At 37.1% G+C, this 21785-nt stretch overlaps 1 protein-coding gene across 1 annotated transcript in view; it reads right to left on the minus strand.

Annotated features, from left to right (window-relative positions):
- UPF2 (UPF2 regulator of nonsense mediated mRNA decay) overlaps positions 1-21785 on the minus strand; it is a 68091-nt gene that overhangs the window by 5291 nt on the left and 41015 nt on the right. Inside the window, exons 15-21 of the mRNA XM_055710666.1 lie at positions 20538-20721; positions 16986-17125; positions 15078-15182; positions 14043-14141; positions 13060-13227; positions 7552-7693; positions 3705-3825 (exon numbers count right to left, since the gene is read on the minus strand). Of these exons, the coding sequence (XP_055566641.1) occupies positions 3705-3825; positions 7552-7693; positions 13060-13227; positions 14043-14141; positions 15078-15182; positions 16986-17125; positions 20538-20721 (959 nt within the window). The remainder of the gene's footprint in view (positions 1-3704; positions 3826-7551; positions 7694-13059; positions 13228-14042; positions 14142-15077; positions 15183-16985; positions 17126-20537; positions 20722-21785) is intronic.

Genomic DNA, 21785 nt, shown 5'->3' on the forward strand with positions numbered 1-21785 from the left:
GCATGAATAACCAAGAAATACATTTGTTAGTTGAAGACAGTGCCACACCAACACCCAGGAGTCTGTCTCATTTTAGAAAATTACAATGGTAGTCTATGACAATCAGCCAGACTGAGACTAACAGAGAAACTGGATTTAGGCTGCCCAAGACTTCTGGTATGTCAGTAAGAAGTGAATTCAAACCTTCAAAATACAATATTGGTCAATACATCAGCTACATGGCAGGTGATGTATGAAGTGTGTTTGTCCAGTAGCTGAAACAGGAAATTGTGTTAAATTCACACTTTTCCTTATTACCCCATGCTCTGACTTTTCAGCATTAATGCAATACTATTCATTATGAGAAAATTTAGCTAATAAAATCCTAACATTCTGTTACTGCCGTTATGCTTCACTTTTATTTATTAAGTGGGTTAAACAGAAGTAAGAGTCAGATGCAAACAGAAGATGTAAAATTACCAATTAACTTGAATATCGTTTAGTTTATCATAGTGCTGCATCCCAATGAACCTTTAGACACAAACAGGTCCTCTTTCTTTACTATACTTTCAGAACAGCAGTGAGTTTTGAGGTTACTGCTTTTAATAAGGAGAGGTTTAACAAGACAAAAAACCTCCTTGGTAAGGCCCACTTTCTCTATGGTCAAATACTCACTGCAATTCTTGGTAATCAATGTTTTAAAACAGATTTCACAAAATGTGGTTGCTTTCATTTCACTTTATAAGCAAGCCATTTATCAGGTATTCATCCTCTTTAAAGAAAGGAAAAAAATATTTTTGAAGTGAGAGGCCAAAGTCCTCTTTTAATACACAAATGCTACAGAACTGAAGGCAAAAGTGGGAAGTGTTGCCTTCCCAGTTTGCTGAAGCAAATCAAGGAACCCTACTTCCAAAGGAGTCACAGTAAATTATCTTTAAGGCCAGTCAGTCTTGAATGTACGAGTCCCAAAAAGAATCTCCTCCTTGCAGGATTAGCAGGTCTTAAAACCTGAGGCTAAACCAGGCAATTACAAGCAAATAACAATAAACTCCAATTTTTGATCCAGGATTTTGCACATGTTAAATAAGAAGAAATCTGACAAAGTCTGTAAATCTCACTTCATTTAATTCAATATAGAAAAAGTACATACATCACAAAGTAAACACTGTGAAAGATTTCTCTCTTGTTTTTTAACAAAGTGCATGTTATATAGCCACAGCCACTAATTAATTCTTTCATTTACTGTGGGTTTATCACAGGCAAAAGAGGCATCACATCTGTGGGTGATTTTGGTTTTTTTGGGTTTGTTTTGGTTTAGCACCCCACTAGGCCCAAACTGAATCACAGAAAAATTTAGGTTCCAAGGGCCCTCTGGAGGTCATCTAGTCCAAATCCTGTGCAGACAGCAGGGCTAACTGCAAAGCCAGATCCAGCTGTTCAAGGCCAAAAACATACAAGAGAACAACCAGTGCTGCCCTCATGAATCTCTGAATCATACATTACGATAGGTCTATTTGGATTTTACTTGCTAAAAGATGTTTGAAACATGGTGCTTAGGACATGTCAGCAGCACAAAAGGATTTGGTGTTTTTACCTTTACATTTCTCTACTCAACAGTACTTAAAATGCAAGAAAGTCCTCATCTCAACTTCAGCTATCAGAACCCATCATATTGTACATTACAGTGGAATCAACAAGGAGATTTATTTGCTCAGATTATCCCTAACCTCAGAAAATTTAAAATAAAAAGTTGCATACCTTAAAGAAAGTAACATACATTATTATTTCCAATAAATTCGAGTTACTATTGTAAGAAAATAATTTATCAGTTTTCCGTATATATGAAGAAACAATGCAACACAGCTCACTCATCACAAGTGATAACAGCATCCCGTAGGAAAGTGAAAACTTCTCTAAACAGATACTAAAATTAATAGCTCAGATCTCTCAGCAAATCGGAAACACTGGTGTCCTCTAAGTCCATGGGGTAACTTCTTAACTAAAGCATGACGGGAGTCTGGGCAGAGACTGCAGTCCACCCTTCAAAGTCAGAAGACAATCTTTAATATTCCCTATAAATCAGAAGCTCTAAAAACGTAGGTGACAGACAATCTATACCTGAAGCGGTAAGCCACTGGTGGACCCACAGTCTCTGGTAAGAAAATCTCTGCTTAAATATCTTTCAGTTGGGGTTAAGAAAAGCAAAATTCCCTTACTACAGGCTAAGATGGCTCAACTGATGCATGACCACAAGCCTGAGCACTGCATGACACAACAAATAAAATATGCCTGCTAAAACAAATTTCCTGGTCCCTGCTCTAAGGAGCTTACAGATTAAAAGGAACAAAGAGTAAATTACATAATATAAAACTACATCAGAATTGTAAGTACACGGCACAGCTATTTGAACAAGCAAACACTACTTAAACTGTTTGCTGGACAATGTCTGACCTAGTTTACAGTGAAGTCCTAAACTGTATTTTCCCTAAAACATTTGAAAACAAAAAGCTTTCAAAAGAACTCATTTAAAAAAACCCTGCAAATATTGCACCTGCAGGTCTGGCTGCTGTTTTTAAAGAATTGCAGTGTGCTCCCCATACAGGTTGCAAGGCATTTGGGAAAGATGACCCAAAGAAGAGAAGGCTGCACAGTTATTTATGAAACACCTGCCGATATGGCAATTCAGTGTAACTGAATAGTTTCTATTCCTGTGACAGTATTAGGCCACAGTGCTATGAAAAAGCTAAAAGGACAGCACTGATCATTTTATTGAGTTATATTTGGTTAATTTTAAAAAAATATTATTTTAAACTGCAGCCTGTTTTCAAAAAACAGAGGGATTGTTTTGTTCAAGCAGTATCTGTATAGGGTCTCATTAGAGTGAGTGATCATCAGAGTTATTTTGTAACTATAAAAAAGTACCAGAAAGAATTTGGTAATGGTACTGTAACAGAGGTTTAGTATATTACGTTAACTTATTGGTAGTTTACAAAGACAGACCCATTAGTAGGTAAACTCTCCCTTCCCAGTTGTTGCTCCTATGTGTCCACGGCCAAAATTAACTTGCAAAGAAAACAGAAACATGAAAGCAGTCTGTGTTTCACCTGAAACTGTCTATTCAAATTTGTGCTGCAGGGTTAATTTAATAGTTTATTTGCAAGCTTAATTTGAGTGAGAAAGGACACACTGAGATACATTAAAGTCTCAGAATTACTATTAGGCAATCTGGAATGATTCTTTTCATGTTAATACTGGTTTTGGTATGCTCTCACACACCATATATCAATGGTTCTCCTCCTCCTTCCCCACCTTTACTATATTTACTTTCCATTCATGGCTTCAAATACAGAGGTATAGCTCTCAAATTCACACTCACCAAACTGAAAAAGCACAATGAGAATTTCTCTAGACATTCAATAATATCCTCTCCCCTCTCACTGAGAAAGCAGACTTGCATCCTTTCCTCTATAAAAAAGAGGCTCAGATTCTCCCAGTCATTTCACAACTGAAAAATAATCCTCTGGCTTCCAAACCTGTGTCAAGGAGGTGTTAATAGACACCGTGTTAGAAGCACAAAACACTGCTCAGTATTTTAACAGAGTGCTTTAGAATGGAAACTACTAACAAATGCACTTGCAAGTACACAGATCATTATCTATTTCAATTATGAAGGTAATTACTTGCCTAGAACCGGAATTACCACATTTAAAAGAAGATTGTCCTACCTCCCACCAGTTTTAAAGATTAGATCTGCATTAGGTGCTCCCTTCGGATGCTGGTAACGAGGCCGCCGTTCACGATTAGTATTTGCTGGAGCTGGACGCTGTGCCAGAGACTGCAGCATCTCTGTAATTTTACACAGAAGAAAGTTAAACACATTTTCTATGCATCATTTTAAAGAGGAATTTACACAAGGATATTTCACCACCATGTAGTAAAAAAGACATCTTATTTACAATTGGCAATACTTCAGGGTTAACACTCAATTTGTTCCACAACAGCTAATTTGTAAAAAGTTACTAAATTGCATAGACAGCTTCGACAAATCCAAGCTACCCTGTAATAAGAATTTGCATTTCCAGATGTTCTTACAGAAGCAACTGCCAGCAATGCTTTCCATCATAGGTGCTCACAAAAAAGGCCTGTGACCTTTTCTTTGTAAACTTATCAGCCACCACTTCTTTTATCAGTGATCAGGGACAAAGCTTCACAACCATATGAGAAGCCACAACATGAAACTACCCTGAAATAGTAACAACCAGACAATGCTACTGCCAATTAAAGACTCAGCAAGAAACCTGTCCTAAAATTAGGCACTGAGAAGTCTAAGCTGGCCATAATAGGATCCTTTTACAGAGAAGACAGGAACCTGAAGAGGGTGACTCAGCTGACCTACATTACACCAGCTGTCCCATGGATGGAGTTTTTCACTTTATGATCAGTGAGAAAAAAATAGGTGAGTGTAGAAAGAAGCCTACACTACCCTGTTTAGACCTGGACATCTAAATTTTAGGCAGTTTAGGCTAGGTAAGTATTGTACTTTGGCATTTGCTAAAAATTTCTAAAATGTCATTTTTTTAATGATACAAAATTGCTCTTTACCAGGCTAAGTTACTGGTTAAGTATCAAATATAATTATGAATACATCATAGGAACCTCCACATAAGCTCTGCCCATATGTTAGTGCATCTAATGGAAAGTATTTCTGACAGTCCACCTGTGCAAGAATCTGCATTACTCAGCAAACAGACAGATGGAATAAATGAAGGGGAAAATCGAATAAGCTTTTAAACAGATTATGTTTGAAAGTCTGCTCTGTCTAGTTCTCTAATCTCTGGTAATCTCATTGGAGACACATAGCCATCATCTGCTAGAAACAAACTCCTGCTACTCTCACAATAACTTGCACAGGGCAAAACTAGAGACTTCAACGAGAATCTTTTGCCATTTACAAAATGCACATGAGGCTTTCAGTAAGTTATCCACCCAATCTTTAAGAAACTGGGAAATCATGAATGATTTTAATAGACAATATTGCTGTCAACAGTTAACAAACCATGTATTCACGCTCCACATACTCCCCTACTGACACCTGGAAAAGGCAAAGAAAGCCATTCAATACACTGACAGTCCATTTTTGTAAACATCATGAAATAACATCCTTTAAACCAATTCTGTATGCCGGGAGAGATCTCTGTTGGCAATGACAAGACTCAGGGAGAAAATAAGAAGAGATTATGGTACACTGCCAGCTAGACAGTAGAAGCAAGGAATGAATGAGCAAGTACGCACATGCCTGTCTCTTCTGTTTTCCAGTGTAGGTGAAAGAAAATATTGGGGTTTGTGAAAAGTCAGTAACTGAGAAACTGCGTAATGGAGAAGGTAACAGAAGGAAGAAATGGCAGGGGAGCACAATGTATTAGCTAGGCTGAAGGCATGTCAACCTACCTTTGGTTTTAGTGAAGAAAAAAGTTATCTACACAGAAAAATACTAGCCTAAATTAGAGACTCACCAGTTCCTAATATTTCTTTAAATGAAAAATGTTATTTTTAAAATTACTAACAAATATTGCTGAAGTATTAAATAATTATCTGATACTACTTTGAAGTACATTAGTGAATTTTAACCTATTAGCTACCTTGTGCAGATTAAAAAAAACCACAAAGTGCAAATGTTAGGACAACTCTGAGGCATTTTTCCAGAAACTGAGACTTCTTCCTCCACTGGCAACTTCAAAGCTTGGAACAGAAATTTAAAACCAACTTTTTCTTTCAATGGGTATGTACCAACTGGTTACAGGCAAGCTGACACTTCAAAAGTAACAATTAAATGCACAATATCTAAATAAAATATAGTTCCAAAGAGAAATGAATATGGCCTGTTTAACCTGATCAAAAGGTCCCTTTTAGTTTGGTTTTACTGTGTATATTATCCAGGTTAATAAAAAAAATCAATACCCATTTTAAAAATGGACGCCAGTTATGGAAAAAGCTCTTTCTTCCACATTGATTTACCCCTGTATTAATGCTTTATACAGGACACCTAGAAAATCTATGAGAAAGTAGAAAACAATTACCAATTACTGGTTATCAATTAGTAGCAGTTGTCTGATTCATTTCTCTTGGACATAATCAATGTGATCCTTTTTTGGATAAAAAGCACAATTGCTCACAATAAAGTCTTAGATTAAACAGACATTTATAAAGATACTAACAAAGTCATATGCCAAGGCATAAACCCCCAAATGACCTGACCAGTAAAAATATCAGAAATATCATTAACGAGGAAAAACCCACAAAAAGCCTGAGAAAAGCACCTAAATGTCTAATTCTAGAGTCTACTGTTTCTCTTCCTTTTTTTTCACAGGTGGGCTATTATAAGAGGGGAGTGTCTCAGAAAATAAGTTGATTAGGTTGTTTAATACTAAGAATATACTGTGTTACCATTTCAGAGCTCTGTAGACACTCACTTTGGAAAAAACCTCACTTTTATGAGTACAAGAACTAAACTTGCAATATCAAAGTTCTGAAAGAAGTGTTAGATTCCACTCTGTTTTAGAATTAGAGCTGCTTTGAGTTTCCCATTTCTTGATGAATGATGACCTTTCACTAAATAACCTCAAATGAGATTTCCTGTTAATTAACTACTTATACTGTGATTACCACCAGACTACAACATCTTTACAAAAAAACAGAGCAAGTACTTTGGAGATGTTAAATGGAAACACTAACGCAAGAACTGATTACAATCAACTTTATTGGTCTGGTTTTATCTACTATCTTTGTAAGCCAAGGAAAGTTAAGCCTGAAAAAAGAAAACACCAAACCACAAAACAAACCACCCAACAACCAAACAGATCAAATGCATCAGTTTAGGGGCTATCGGATCTGTTGTATTATCTGTTTGCTTCAATCTGTCCAAGTACCAAAATGCCTGCCTTACATACCTCTAAAAAACAAATTAGATCATATAATTTGTACAAAACTTTATTTCTGTTAATATATTCTTATGCTCCATATTTGTAGCACTCTAGAACCCTTAGCAATACGAAGCTGAGGTGACAGTTTTTATTTTTCAGGTGAAGGCTACCTTTTTGTATTTGCAAGTCTTAGCTAGACTGATGAAGATTCTAAATACTATGAATATCTAAAATAACTATTAGTATCTAAAAAGCAGAGTTTAAGTTGCACAGAATCAACTCCTCTTGTATCCAACTCAATTGCCTTGCAGTAATGGAGACAATGCCACAAACAACAGATTAATATTGTGTTATCTTATTTTTAAGGAAAGTCTCAGTTACTCCTCTTTCCCAAAATAAATGGAAATGCTGAGATCTGATGCCCACCTGAAAAGTCTCTTCCATGCAAAAGCTGTAAAAACTTCTTCAAGCACAGAGACCAAAGAGTAAAATAATGAATGACAAACTAAAATACAGGTGTTCCATGAAGTATTGCAAACCAATATTCAGAACTTGAACTGCTAGCTAGTTATCACAAACAATATTTTCTCTAGATCCATGAAAGTTCCTCTGAAAATAAAAATAAAAATTAAATACTTGGTGATTTTCATACCCTGGTAGTCCTCTTGTTCTTGCCGTTCATTGATATCCAAAGTGAGCTTTTTCATCCTCATTCTCTCTTCCTGTTCAGCTTGCTGTTGGTTCCAATGATTTGCAGCAAGTTGGGAAGACATTGGTACATTTAGGATCTTAAACTGCAAATGAAAATACATTTGTAAGTGCTCATCACAGAAAAAACCCAACCCCAAAACAATCCAAAATGCAGAAGGGTTATGGTTATTTCTACGTCATTGTGATGAGATACTTCCTACAGAAGTTTCTACTTCTACTACTAGAAGTATATTGTTTCTTGGTTTTGTTTGTGGAGTTTTTTTAAACTCTTATTTCACATAAGGAACCATGAGAAAATACAAGACACTCAGATCTCCTAAAAGCACTGAGAACATAAAAAATGCTGACGTGCCGCTAAGGCAAAAGACTATACACACAGTATTTAAGGGGAACAAAACTGATCCACTTTCTCCAGAAACACATAGCTGTATGCTTTATTTCTTATTTTCATACAAGCCAATGCCCTCACAGTGAATGACACTAGTCTTGAGATAAAAGCACCATGGCTGGCTCAGAAAGCTGCATCTCCCTCCAACAGTCTCTATTTTCTAAAGAGATGAAGCCCCTGAGCAGAATGTCTACTATCACTTGTGATAACAGAGAAGAAAGGTTCCAAGCATTTCAGATATCCTCTGGTATTCATTCCTTGGCTGGTACTTTTCCTTTTAGGGATGACTCGAGCTCCACAGGGCTTCTTACTAGTCTGGAGACAACTGTGGTGCCAAATTTAGTCTTTTCCTCCTCCCCCACATGCAAACACTCACACTACACATTCAACCGATTATCTGATTTGCTATAAGCTATGGTAAAGGTAAGCTTAGTACCACTCCTACGGAAGTACCCTCTCTCTGAAAAATACAGCTGAGCTTTTCAGAGAGGCATAGAGAAGATGCTTTCTTTTTCCCTAGCCTCAGATAATCCAAGTTTTTATTTCCACAGAAGCTCCAGAACAGAAAAGTGATTCTTAATCTTAACTGCAACTGAAATAATAGTTTTCAGAAACGTCTTAATGCTAAAGTTTGTGAACATATTTAGAAAAATTTCACTTCCTCCTTCAACTGCATGTCCATTAGAAAGAAATATTTTCGTGCTATATGTAGGGTAATGCATTTAAGGATAATCACTCTCAATATTCCACAAACTGGTACTAGTCTGAATCCTGCTGCTTGTTCTTGTAATCTATTTCCACAGAAACAGAAGCAGAGCAAACTTCTAAGTGTTCTTTTCTGCTACACTGTCAAAAGCTAGAGACAGAAAGATACATTATCAAAACCTCTGTTGGAAGGTATATAGTAAAAGCAAAATCCTCACTATGTATGGTTAGTATTTAATGCAATCATTACTAGAGAAATCTCAAGGTATCTATTAGATAGTTAGTGCCCCACTAGCAGCAGATGAATGATGTGTGAGAAGACACCAAGTACTCAGATGCAGCATTTGAAAATAAACTGCGTTTGAAACAGTTAAGACAGACCCTTGCAAAGACTTGACAAAAACCTGGGTACAGTGAAACCCTATAAACTACATTTATTTAGATGAGACAGATCAGGCAGAAGATTTTTTTTTTTTTAGGGGCCGGGGGAGGGTAATAGCATATTATACTAGAAATTAATACAAGGTTGTTATTAAGGTGTGCAGGGAAGAACAAAACTGAAAATTCTTCAAATTCCAACAGAAAACAGTACTTATTACTGAGAATACTATGCATGTTCCCAGATACTGTCAAATACTTCACACAAACTACATAAATATCTAACCCATTACAAGCATTTCATGATAAAAATAATTCCTTAGCTTCACCACTAAGCTCCTCATCCATTTTAATATGTCCTTTATGTTTTATCAGTACTATGGATTTATCAGCTTAATGGGACTGGTAAGTGTTTTCAGACAGAATGCTTCAAGTATAAAAAAGAGAACTAAGGGTGCATATTAAAGAAAGAAAAAACAACAGACTGGTAATTAACAAAGTATCACTGAGTCACTGTCCCAAGGCATTCAGACAGTTGCCATCTGAAATCAAACTACTGATGACGATTGCTAAAGGATATGATGATTAGTGAGCAAACAAAATATTTTTGATTTGCAAATAATGAAGAGGTATATTAAAAACCTCTTATAAAATCTGTGCGATGAGGACTGAACATAAGGACTTCGCTTTGAAGATGGCAATCTGAAGAAGAAAAATTATCATTCAGAAGACTAGGTTACAGATTTCATAAAAACATTACTGAGATAAAGAACTTCACGTAGGAGAAGGTAATGGATATTGCCACTCTTTTACAGAAATCTTTCAAACAAAAGGATATCTTTTGTCTTAGGTGTTAACCAAGTTTCTGGACATTACGTGACTTGCTTTTTACTGTCTAAATCTCACCTTAGCTCACACCTACCTGGCACAAAACTTCTTGGACAGTTTCAAAAACATCTAATGGTATTAGATAGACCTCAGCTCCGATCCTTTATGATAGCAATATTTCTTTATTTCCCCTTGTCCTCTCATGGCTTGCAGATAAATCATGATGCCACTGTCTCATTTCCAGTAACAATGTTCAGTTCTCTGCTATTGGTTTTCTAAGTTTTGTTATACAACTTCCTTGCTCAGTTGACAGCTGAAAAACCCACCCATCTACTGCAAGACACTGGTCTACCCAATATCCTTGCTATTGCATGTTTTAGTAAATCACAGTGTGACAAAGGATAAAAATATTGTGTCCTTGTCACTATCAGCCCGTAATGACTATTAATTTGGGTTGTATGCTGCTTTCAGTTGTTCTTGTGTTGCTTGAAAAAACTAGCTGTCAATGCCCCACCAAAATCTGGCTGAACACTGGCACATGAGCTGAGTACTTAGTGACTGGACCTCAACTACCAAATATTAGCCTCCAGAAGGAAGCACAGCACATACCATTTTCATCAGCAAGTACTCTCTTACTGTGTGAATTTCTAGTTTCAGCAGCACTGTTGACAAAGCACACAGAGACCAAACCAACTGCTAAGATAGCAAGTGATTAGGTTGATGTCGTAGTGAAGCAGTGATGCTTATCATTCCAGTGGCAGTGCAGATGAGAAGCTACTCACAGCCTTCCAAGGTTGTCTGCAAACTCCTTTTGACTGTTTTTAAAAAGCTGAAAGTTTACAGCTATAACTTAACACTAAAGCAGGCATCCATCACTTCAAAACTCTGCACATTCTGTTCATGCAGATTTAAAATAAAGTTCCGTAAGAAGGAATAATTATTTTCTTTTCAACTCCACCTCTTCTTCTTTCCTGCTTATTTTTCTGTTAAAACTGACTGCTAAGACTTATTTTTCTGAATACAGAACTATAGACAAAGAAGGCTTTCACTGACTCAAGAACTGCAGTAGTCTACAAAGCAACTGTTTTCTACATTTCTAGAAACACTGAGAGAAGTTTTGGCAGGAAGAGCCTACTCCCAAAACCAAATACTGGGGGAGGAGCAGGGAAAACTCCTGAACAAGTCCTGCTTTCTTCTTAAGCCACACGTTGGCAATATTTTCCCCTCACAGAGTACGAAGATCTTAAAATTCTTGGTAACTACAGATACTCCCAGTAAATTATCCTGAAAAAGCTAAACACCCTTTTTTTTTTTTTAATAGACTTCTCTTAAATCCCTCCTCAGCCCGATGACAACAGTTAAAACTCCCCACTCAAAATCTCTGTAGAACTTTCAGTCTGGTTTGGGCTGGGGTAGAGTTAATTTTCTTCATAGGAGCTGGCATGTGGTTGTGTTTCACATTTGTGTTGGAAACCGCGCTGATAACACAGTGGTGTTTTCCTTATTGCTGGGCAGCGCTTACACAGCATCAAGGCCTTTTCTGCTCCTCATCCCACCCCACCAGCAAGTCGGCTGGGGGGCACAAGGACTTGGGAGGGGACACAGCCAGGACAGCTGGCCCCAACTGACCAAAGGGATATTCCATACCATATGACATCATGCTCAGCATATAAAGCTGGAGGAAGAATTAGAAAGGGGAAGACATTCGGAGTGATGGCGCTTGTCTTCCCCGGTAACCATCACATGTGGTGAAGCCCTGCTTTCCTGGAGATGGCTGAACACCTGTCTGCCCATGGGAAGTGGTGAATGAATTCCTTGCTTTGCTTAAAGACGTGGCTTTTGCTGACTTTACCTCAACCCGCAAGCTTTCTCACTTCTACTCTTCTGATTCTCCCCCCATCGCACTGTGAAGGGAGTGAGCGAGCAGCCGTGAAGGGCTTAGTTGTCAGCTGGGGTTAAACCACAACAAATTGATATACTACACTCAAGTTCCAGGAAAACAGAATAACCAAAGAAACATAGTAAGGAAATCAGTTAATCACCACTACTAAGTGCAAGCACGTATGTGCCCACTCAAATAGGTATCGCCACTTCCACTTTGAAAGCAGTTAGCACAGCGCACACTCAGTAGTTGAAGTGTTTTATAAGAGGCATCACTTTCTACATTAATTTTTGAAATGTCTTTCATATGAATGAGAAGAAAGACTCTACTTTGGGTTTATATACCTCAACTGTTACACTACTGTCACAATTCAGTTAACAAATGTCCAGAGTAATTACAGGGATCTAAACACTTAAATGGTACAGATGCATGGAATGAAACAGTGCCTTGGGTTTCCTTTCCATATAAACGCGTTCATTTTCACCATCAATTTACACAACAAAAATGAAAAGGTTCTTTCGAAGACTTAAACCATGATGAGAAATGCATGTGGAACATGTCAGGTATTTATTTGTATACTATGCATTTGCTGACCTAAGAAAATTCAAACATACTGAAGAAACGAGCCAAGACAGATATATAGCTTGGCTGCATGAAGCAAGGCATTTGTTTGGTTTATCTACATTATTTCCATTTAAGTTTCTCCAACAGAGTCACTCAGTGTGTTCTGGAATAGTCCCCTATAAATGTCTTCAGAGATAATGACTTTTTTGGCAAGGTGAACAAATTCAGCCAAATGGGAGTTACTCAGGAAATGGAATTTAGCAAATGACATATATCTCGACTTGAAGCCGAAAGTGTTTTCAGAAGAATCTGTAGAATCTTAAGATTCTGGAATATTCCTTTTTATTTTTTGCTACTCCTTTCAACATTCAGTGGCAGTCCATCAATCGCATCCATTCATCTTCCACAACTGTACTTCAAATACATTTAAGACATACTACTGTCCTACTGGTGTAATCACCAAATGTAACTAGCAATGGTATAATTTAACCACAGAGTTTTTCCACGTGATTTCTATTAACAGCCAAGAACTCCAAGAAACTACATATGGTATTTTCTGTTTAGCAAAAGTAAGTTATCTGTACCCCATTCTGAGAAAAGGGTGAGGAATGAAAACACCTGTGTGACTCAAAAGTCACAGTGTGACTTTAAGTGAAAGGATTTTAGTTATTTAAACAATATCTCGGCCTTATGTAAACTCCTACCTGCTGTTTGTTGCCTTTTCTTGTTAACATGACAAATGGCATTGTGTCTCCAGACTCTGACTCTCCTTCCCCACCACCAAGCGGAGGACCCTTCTTCAGTTGACTTTTGAGATGTAGAGGAATAGCAACATCCAACTGATGTACTTTAACAGATTCACCACTCCGTTGCTATAAAAAAAAAAAAAGTGGTAAATTATATAAATGATCAGATACTAAAAATGTCAGTTAAGTCTGGCAACATGCATATTTTCATGACTGAGAAAAGGTTTAATCTCCCAGGAAAATGGAACAACATAGAAATAAATGTATTAGGCTTTATTACATTTCCCTTTAGTTTCCTTGCTTGTGAAGAAGACAGTTAAAGGGACAGAATACTTCAAATTTTAAAGTTATTCTGAATAACAACCTTCTAAAGAAAGAAATCTAGAGACTTGATTAGACAGACTTGAGAAAGGATATTCTACATTCAAGATTTCTTGTAGGCTCTTAGTAATGTATTCCTCATACAGGGTTTGCTATACTCAACACTATTGATTAGATGTGACTGGAACAAAAAAAAAGAACTTAAAGGTTACGTAAACATAAATGCAGCTACATTTTAAACATATTAAAACCTAGGCATGGATGCTTTAGGATCAAGTCAGAAGCATCGTATAGTATCTGATGTAGCTGTTATATATGTCAGCATGTCATATATTCACTAGGCAAACAACACAACATCTATTTTACTAAAAACTACTTATCCAAATGTGTCAACTACAGAGAAGAGGCCACAGTTAAGAAAAAAAAAAAATCATGTTCTTTACTATAGGAAGCTAAGCATTTCAATAGCTTATTTTAAAAAATAATAATTAATATTTATATATATATTTATAGTATAATTATATTTAGAAGTTTAATTTAAAAATTTTTTAAATTAAAACAATCGAATATAGTTAGCTGTACAGCAAATTATATTAATTCAAGAAAATAAATATCTATACCTGAAGATTTTCCAGCATCATTTTATCCAATGCCTGAATGAAGTCCTCATCTTCTGCACAAGGGACATGCTTAAGTCCTCCTCCTTTAATCATTACTTCCTATTGCAGTGGGAATAAACATTCTACTACGTTAGTTTCAGAAATACAAATATGCAGTCTAGAAATAAGTGGAACAATATCCTTAGTGCTTATTATGTATCATACATAATCAAAAGCTTTAAACAATTGGATTGTTAAAGAAAAAAAGCTTTCAGCCTGAATTATTTTCTTGAAGAAATATTTCCTGACCCTTATTGCATCAATTATTATGAAGGCTGGCCAGTCATAACATTCTGACATACTAGTGTATGTGCACAGATATGTATGTACACATTCTAGATACGGCAAAAATACAAAGAAAAGTCTCTATCCTTACCACACCTAATTTAACTAATTTTTCCAGTAAGTCCATAAAGTTAGATGGTCTTTTCAAGACAACTACTACTCTTCAGTATTTGGAAAGCATAACATTGTTTCTAGAACAATGTGTTAGGGTACTGGTAATGTTCATTACTTTCCTTACTATGTAACTGCAGTTCAGGCTCAACCGGATGGGTTCTTTTGCTACAGGTGTTACAATCTACCAATCCCAAATTTGTATTTTAGCAATTCTGCACTTTGTAGTTTGTCTCCTTTTTAGTTTTGAAATCTAGTGGAGCGTAACTACTTTACCTTGTTGTATAATACCACTTTGCTACCATTGCTAGATTGCAAAACTATCATTTATGCAATCTTTTCCAGACTAGCTACCACCTGTGAAAGCACACAGTCCTGTGAAAACATGTTGTAGTAAAGTTGACAGCGTCAATATTTTCAGAAGGTAATCATGAAAGTTTGCAAATATAAAAATAACTCTAAAATGTATTTGAAAGAATAGCAAGGAGTGTTCTTGCCGTATTTTCCCAGACATGTTAGGAGCAGCATGGGAAAAAACATTCAGTAAAGAAAACCAAAGATGCAAAATTCCATTCACTTATCTTAAGCTACAATACATACTGTATTCTCCTCATCAGTTTCATTTTCCTTATTGGAGTCTGTAAGATAATCTGTGTTTTCTTCCTCCTCTTCTTCACCTTCTTCTTCCTCATTGTCAGAGCCCTCCTGAAATATTCAATGAATAACTTCTGACTATTTTAAAACAAAAAAGGCCACTTGCATCTGATTCTTCATTCACCTTTTCTGTACCTTTCCTACCCGCTCCCCAGCCAAACCTGTTTAGTTCAGTTCAGCCTCAGTAAATGTGTTATGTTTTGCATTTAATGTTTCGGTCTGGACTCACTCAGCTTTATCTGACATTTCCACACAAACATACAGCAGAAAACTGGGAGCAATGGCTGATACACGAGATGGTTGTGCTGCCACTCAGAGAGAACTCGACAAACTGGAGGAATGGACTGGCAGGAACTCATGAAGTTCAATGAAGGGAAATGCAAAGTCCAGCATCTGAGGAGCAAGAACCCTGTTCCACCAGTACAGGCTGGAAAGCAGCTCTGCAGAGAAGGACCTGGGGTCCCGGAGGACACCAAACTGACCAAGAACCAGCAATGCACCCTTGCAGCAAAGGCAGCTGACAGCATCCTGGGCTGCATTAGGAAAACATGTTCTTGACATGTCAAATGAGGCAGCCCTTCCTGCCTGCTCAGCACTGGCAAGACACATCTGAAGTGCTGTGCCCAGCTCTGGGTTCCCCAATACACAACAGATATGGACACATGGAGTGAATGCAGCAATAGGCTGTAAAGATGATTAAGGGACTGGAGCACCTGTCATAGGAGGAAAGGCTGAGACAGGTGGTGGTGTTTAGCCTGGGGAGGAGAAGGCTCTGAGTGGGGTGAGATCTTCTCAATGTGTGTAATACCTCAAGGGAGGGAACAAAGAAGAGGGAGCTGGACTTTTCTCAGTGGTGCCCTGTGACAGACCCAGAAGCAGTTGGGCCCCGACTCAGACACAAGTTGAAAATTTCCATTTAGATGTAAGAAAACCAGCCTTCTTTACTGTGACGGTGCCTAAACACTGGACCAGATTACCCAGAAAAGTTGTACAGCCTCCATTCTTGGAGATACTAGAAACTTGATTGGACACTGCCTCAGGCAACCTGCTGTAGGTGACCCTGCTTTGAGCAAGGGAGGCTGGACAAGAAGATCTCCAGCGGTCCTTTCCCCACCCCACAACCACTTCTGATTCTAACGATACTATTAATTTGTGGGTAAAGGCACAAACCCAGCCAAACTTCAGGAACTTTAACACTGAGAAGCATGGATTGGAAGAAAGCTTACTAGTAGACCAACAAACCCAAGCATAAGGAGAAAAGTATTTCCTGTTACCTTGATGAACTCATTTTCTTGTAACACTACCATTACCACGTAAACTGCTGTGTCATAGTGACAAGTTAGAATTTCTATGTACACATCTTTTTTATTGGCTCCACCATTTCTGATTCAAAATATGATTGGCAGAGTAAACAAGGAAGGTTGTTATGCTCCATAACTCTTATTTATTCACATTATACAGGCATACTCTGAACACCTGTTATTTTTCCTACACAACTGCTCAGACATCTAGTCAATGCTTTTGCTTCTACAACAGATAAAGATAATTATCTGAAAGTGTTTTCATGCCAAAAAGTAAAGGCATCTTTTTGTTGAGAAGCAGCACATACCCTGAACAAAGTTATCAGGTTCACATTGCTGCCATAAATTCTCTAGAATAAGCCTCAGACACTGTATTCAGTTTTCCATATATACAAAACTGGGATGGAAATAGCCTCGGAGTACTGAATGAGTTGTGCACACCCACATTTCACCTGCTAACTCCATGAGATAGAAGGGCTTCAGAAAATAATGAGTAATCAAAATACCGATTACTCATTCTTTTTATGCAAGGCAAGTAAATTATTAAGTTCACCTCTTCTTCTGGCTCATTTACTTCACTTTCATTTCCAGATTGTTCCTCTGTCTCTGCTCCACCTTCTTCCTCCTCTTCATCTTCTTCCAGGTTCTCTCCTTCTGTAATGGAATCTTTGGAATCTTTGTCATTTACAATTCCTGAAATGTGGAAAAAGAGAAAGAAGTAGAACACATATAACCGCTCAAGTTATATGTGGAAGATCACTGCAAAAGTCCATTGTTACTGAACATTAAAACTTCCAATGGGTTGTAATACTTGACTTTTGAATGAAACATTTTCTATATAGCTACCTTACTCACAAAGGGTAATAATTTCCCTGCCAGAAAAGGAGGAAAACGTTATGAAGAATGTTTAAAGTCTCCCATAAAACAGAATCAAGATGCTGCACTGTGCAAACTGCTTCAAAATATCCACAAACTAAATGTGCAACCTTAGTGAAACATAAGCACTGTTATAGATGCTCTACAAAGCCAGCAGAACCACAGAACACATCAAGACCCTGCAGTCTTAGTTACAGTACTTCACACTACTGCCAATTTACAGGTTTCGAAACAACTATATTCTCAGACTGTAATAAAACTTTCTGACCCTCTTTTCATGCTCTGAGGCTGCACTTGAACCTACGAGGATGTATATATATAAAGTCTTTAAGAAACCAGTCTCTTCCAAAAGTATTATCTAGTATGCTCACCCTACTTGCAGACAGGACTGATAGTTCTTTCACTGTTTTACTTCATCTTCTAGTTTTCCTTACTGTCCTGCTTGCTGTCTCTCAAGACGTTTTGGTTTACTCTGTGTGCACGTTACCAAATGTAGCTCCCTAAACCTCTGCTTTCTTTTAATAAGGTATCCTTCAGTGTAATACCCTTATCTATACCATTCCCACAGCAGTGAACAGTAAGTTTTAGCTTCTTTCAGTGTCCAATTTAGTCTTAGAAATAGACTTCAATCAGAATCGTTTTCAGAGAAAGTATTAAGAATTGAGCATGGTTCTGATTCGGGGGGGGGGGGGGGGGGGGGGGGGGGGAATCAATCTGTTTTTCAAGAACGGTCACTGCAAAAAATTAGTCATCCAATGCAAAACAGAACAAGCTTCCAGCACATACACTGTTGTTCTCATACATTCTATTAATTTGGTTTCATTGATTTACAAAGCCACTTAAGCCTCCAGAGGATCATGGTTTGAGCTAGCACAAAGCAACGCTGATACCAGTCTTCTGCAACACAGCAGAACTAAGCAAGCAATTTTTGAAAGATTTTACTAAGGAGTCAATACAAGTCACTATGCAGTTCGTCATTCATGTTTTGACATCATACTGACCACACCTGGGGATGGCCATTAGCGTAAAGTCTTTTGGAGAGCAAATGAACACATCAGTTCTGTATTCATGCCACTCCTCGTTTGTTCTCTCCATATGCAAAGAACAAATGCAGGAGTACACAATTCCCGAGCAGAAGTCTAGATTCTGAGGGCATATCTCATTGGTTTTTTGTTGGGTTTTTTTTTATTTCTCTTCCAGCTGTCTTTAAGAGATCCAATATGCAGACACACACAGCCAGATCTCTGACAAAAATTTGACTAACATCACAAAGATCAGCTTTAGAAGGAGGTGAATTTTCAGAGCAATGCTCAAATTAAACAAAACTCAGAAATAGAATTAATAGTAGATACGGTTTTATGGTAGTTACTGAGGATTTCAGTTCTGTGTAAACACACACATATGCTTCCTCCTTCATATTCCAGACATTTCAAAGCATTCTTCTGCACCGCCGCCCCCCCCCCCCCCCCCTTTATTAATACTGGGCTCTTCAAAGCACGTGCTGCTCCACAATTATGCACAAGTTCCTTTTGAATGACCCTATATTCTTACTGGTAGAAACCCACCAGAGCAGCACAGGAAACAACAGTCAGTCCCAAACGCACACTCTGCAGGCAACAAGCCACCCACTGTTCTGCATAGAATTACACTTAGGACTGACAAAGAGCAAAGCACACCATGGTCTTTTGCACAGTACCTTCTTGGTGTTACTGTCCATGGGCTGGGAAACCGTGGGGACAAACTGAATCAAGAACTGCAGATTTATTAGAGCTTTTGCTCAAGTATTAAAAACCTCATTTCCTTCAGACGTGCTTGCACCTATCATCATAACCTTTTCAAGGCATTTGTAGGAGAGAAGTGCCAAGTGTCTTTCAAAAGAATATTACATTTTATGTCACTACTTGTAAATTGCTTCTTGGTTATCATTTGGAAAGCATAAAAGCTGGTATTTAGATCATACCATAAGGAAATTTTTATCTACATTACTACATAGGTAATTTTAAGGCATGTCAATTAAACAAACAGCATATTAAAAAACAAATTCCACGTAAAACAGAATTTGCAATGTTTTACCTGGCTCTTACACATACTTATCCAACTGGATTAAAGGATTATTCTTAAAAATTCTATTTGTCTAACTAGATGAAGTGCTATTAAGGCTCTAATTAACACTTAAATAGTGTAAAATTTACATATGAAAGCTTTTAATGAACAATCTTGTCTTCAAATAAAAATAGAAGATTAGAAAACAACTCCATTTAATGAGAAATGAGCACAGTACTATTCAATAATTAGAAAGAACTGATTTGTAAAAAGTTCTAAAAGTTAATATGACAATGATAGTTTAAGATACACACCAGTATTTTGTCAACTGAGCTGTACTGCAAACCCAACCTTTTTCTCCAGGAATTACTGATTTTTAACACAGCAAGATTTATAAATACATATTACTGTAATCTTAGCAAGAACTACAAACTAGCATGGAACCTTGCCAAAAGGTAAATATTAAGAAGAAAAAAAAACCTTTAATAATCTAACCAAAGCTCTAATTCATGAAAAGGAAATCGCCCTCTGGCCTCTACTGAAATGTAAAGTCCATTCAAAATTATTCCAAAGGAAGTGTAATGCTCAAGGTACCTGATTGTGTTTTAAAAGCAAAATCTGTTCCCAGATTTTTGTAGTCTTAAACTAATGCTTACTTTGACACATTAACTTTGGTGAAATCCAGAACTGGGGAAGGAACACAGAGTTGCAAGCAACCAATCTACCAAAATGACCAAGCTGGTTTTCATCAGTGCTTACCAACCAACAGGCTGCAGGAACTGAGTGCACAGATACTACTTGCTTTTCGTAGTAGAGCATGCTTTCTAAAGTTTTCTGATGATATTCAGTTTTCTTCCTCATCATTTGCACCATACTACTGCATATACTAATATAATGTATCTACAAACAGACACACTCTCCCACTCCAAATACTACTATATTAACAGTATTGGTATTGACTTTTTTTAAAAAAAATAATTCATCACTTTAGAGTTATGGAGAGTCTATATGATCTCCATGGTGATGAGAGAAATGCAAAGAAGTTACACAAATATTCCTATCATGAGACTAAAAAGATTGTACCATGCAAATAACAAGTTACCCATCATTACCACCATACAAAAGACCATTTAAAGAAATACAGGAATTATCAAAACCAACTCATTTCACTTGTACACTTTCTTACCTAATTTTATTAAGAATTCTCGTTCCAAGTCTTGCACCTGTCTGATAGCTTCTTCCAGAGAATTGCAGAGCTTTATCTTTGGTCTCAGCAGTTCCAGAGTATCACTGATCATATAGTCTATGTCTATAGGAAATGGGTGGTCTTTTGTCCAAACATCCAGACTTTTCTTCCACCAAACATACCGCTAGAACACAAAATATTAAAATAAATTATATGCACAATGGCATTTATAAACTATACAAGTTATTAATGCTTACCTATATTTGTACAGTAAAAAACGCAAAAGATTTCACATCACTGCTCTCCTATTTCATACAACTGTCAGATATTTTGATATCACTAAACACTGTTTGGTAACACTGGGTATCACAAACATTAAGAACATGATCCTTTTATCATAACACTTGCCAGAAGTATGAAGACTGAGCAAAAAGGCACTGAAAAGAAAGCACCTTCTAAGGGTAGATTCTTTCTATGAGAGATGAGCGCTTGACCAGCCAGCTTTCAACTCCTTCTTCTGTATATTTTCAAGAAAATTAATTCCCCCAAAGGCATATTATGAGGAAAAGGGGGGAAACATCACAAAATTTTTAAGACTGCAGCTAGCATGAAGTGACTGATACAGTTTGCTTCATAATAAATTAGCACATACCCTTTAAAATAAAAGTGTAAGAAATAAATGCTGATCCTAAGTGAACCTAACAGTGGAATCCAAGAACAAAGGTGTTGCAAAAATCACATCTGAAAACAACATACAAGCAACAGATTTTTTTATTTAAAAGGTGACACGGTCAAAAGGAACGCTTGTCTGAAACCGTAAGGTGTAACAAAAATACAATGACTTTTTCACTGACAAGTTTATTCTGGGTTTAAAAACAAGACCATGCTGTACTTCAAAACATCATTTTACATCTTGTATACAGATGAAGGATATCCATTCTGGAGGTCTGAAATAAGTCGTTATCACCTATTTTTTAAAAATATCCTTGTTTTAGTACAATTTGAAGAGAGAAGCAGAAAGACAAAGAAATTAAAAGCCAAAGATTTTTAGCATGAACTCCATGGGCTGGAATTCCCCACTTTCTGAGGAACACATTCCAGTGTTTAAACACCCCCATCATGAAATCCTCCCCCCCCCCTTACGAAATCCTTCCCCCCCCCATTACATCTATTGAATCAGAACTTTCCTTGCTGCACCTTGTGACCATTACTTCTCATCCTTTCACTGTGCACACCTGAGAAGTTCTG

The sequence above is a fragment of the Falco cherrug genome, chromosome 5 (assembly GCF_023634085.1).
Source record: "Falco cherrug isolate bFalChe1 chromosome 5, bFalChe1.pri, whole genome shotgun sequence".
NCBI lineage: Eukaryota > Metazoa > Chordata > Aves > Falconiformes > Falconidae > Falco > Falco cherrug.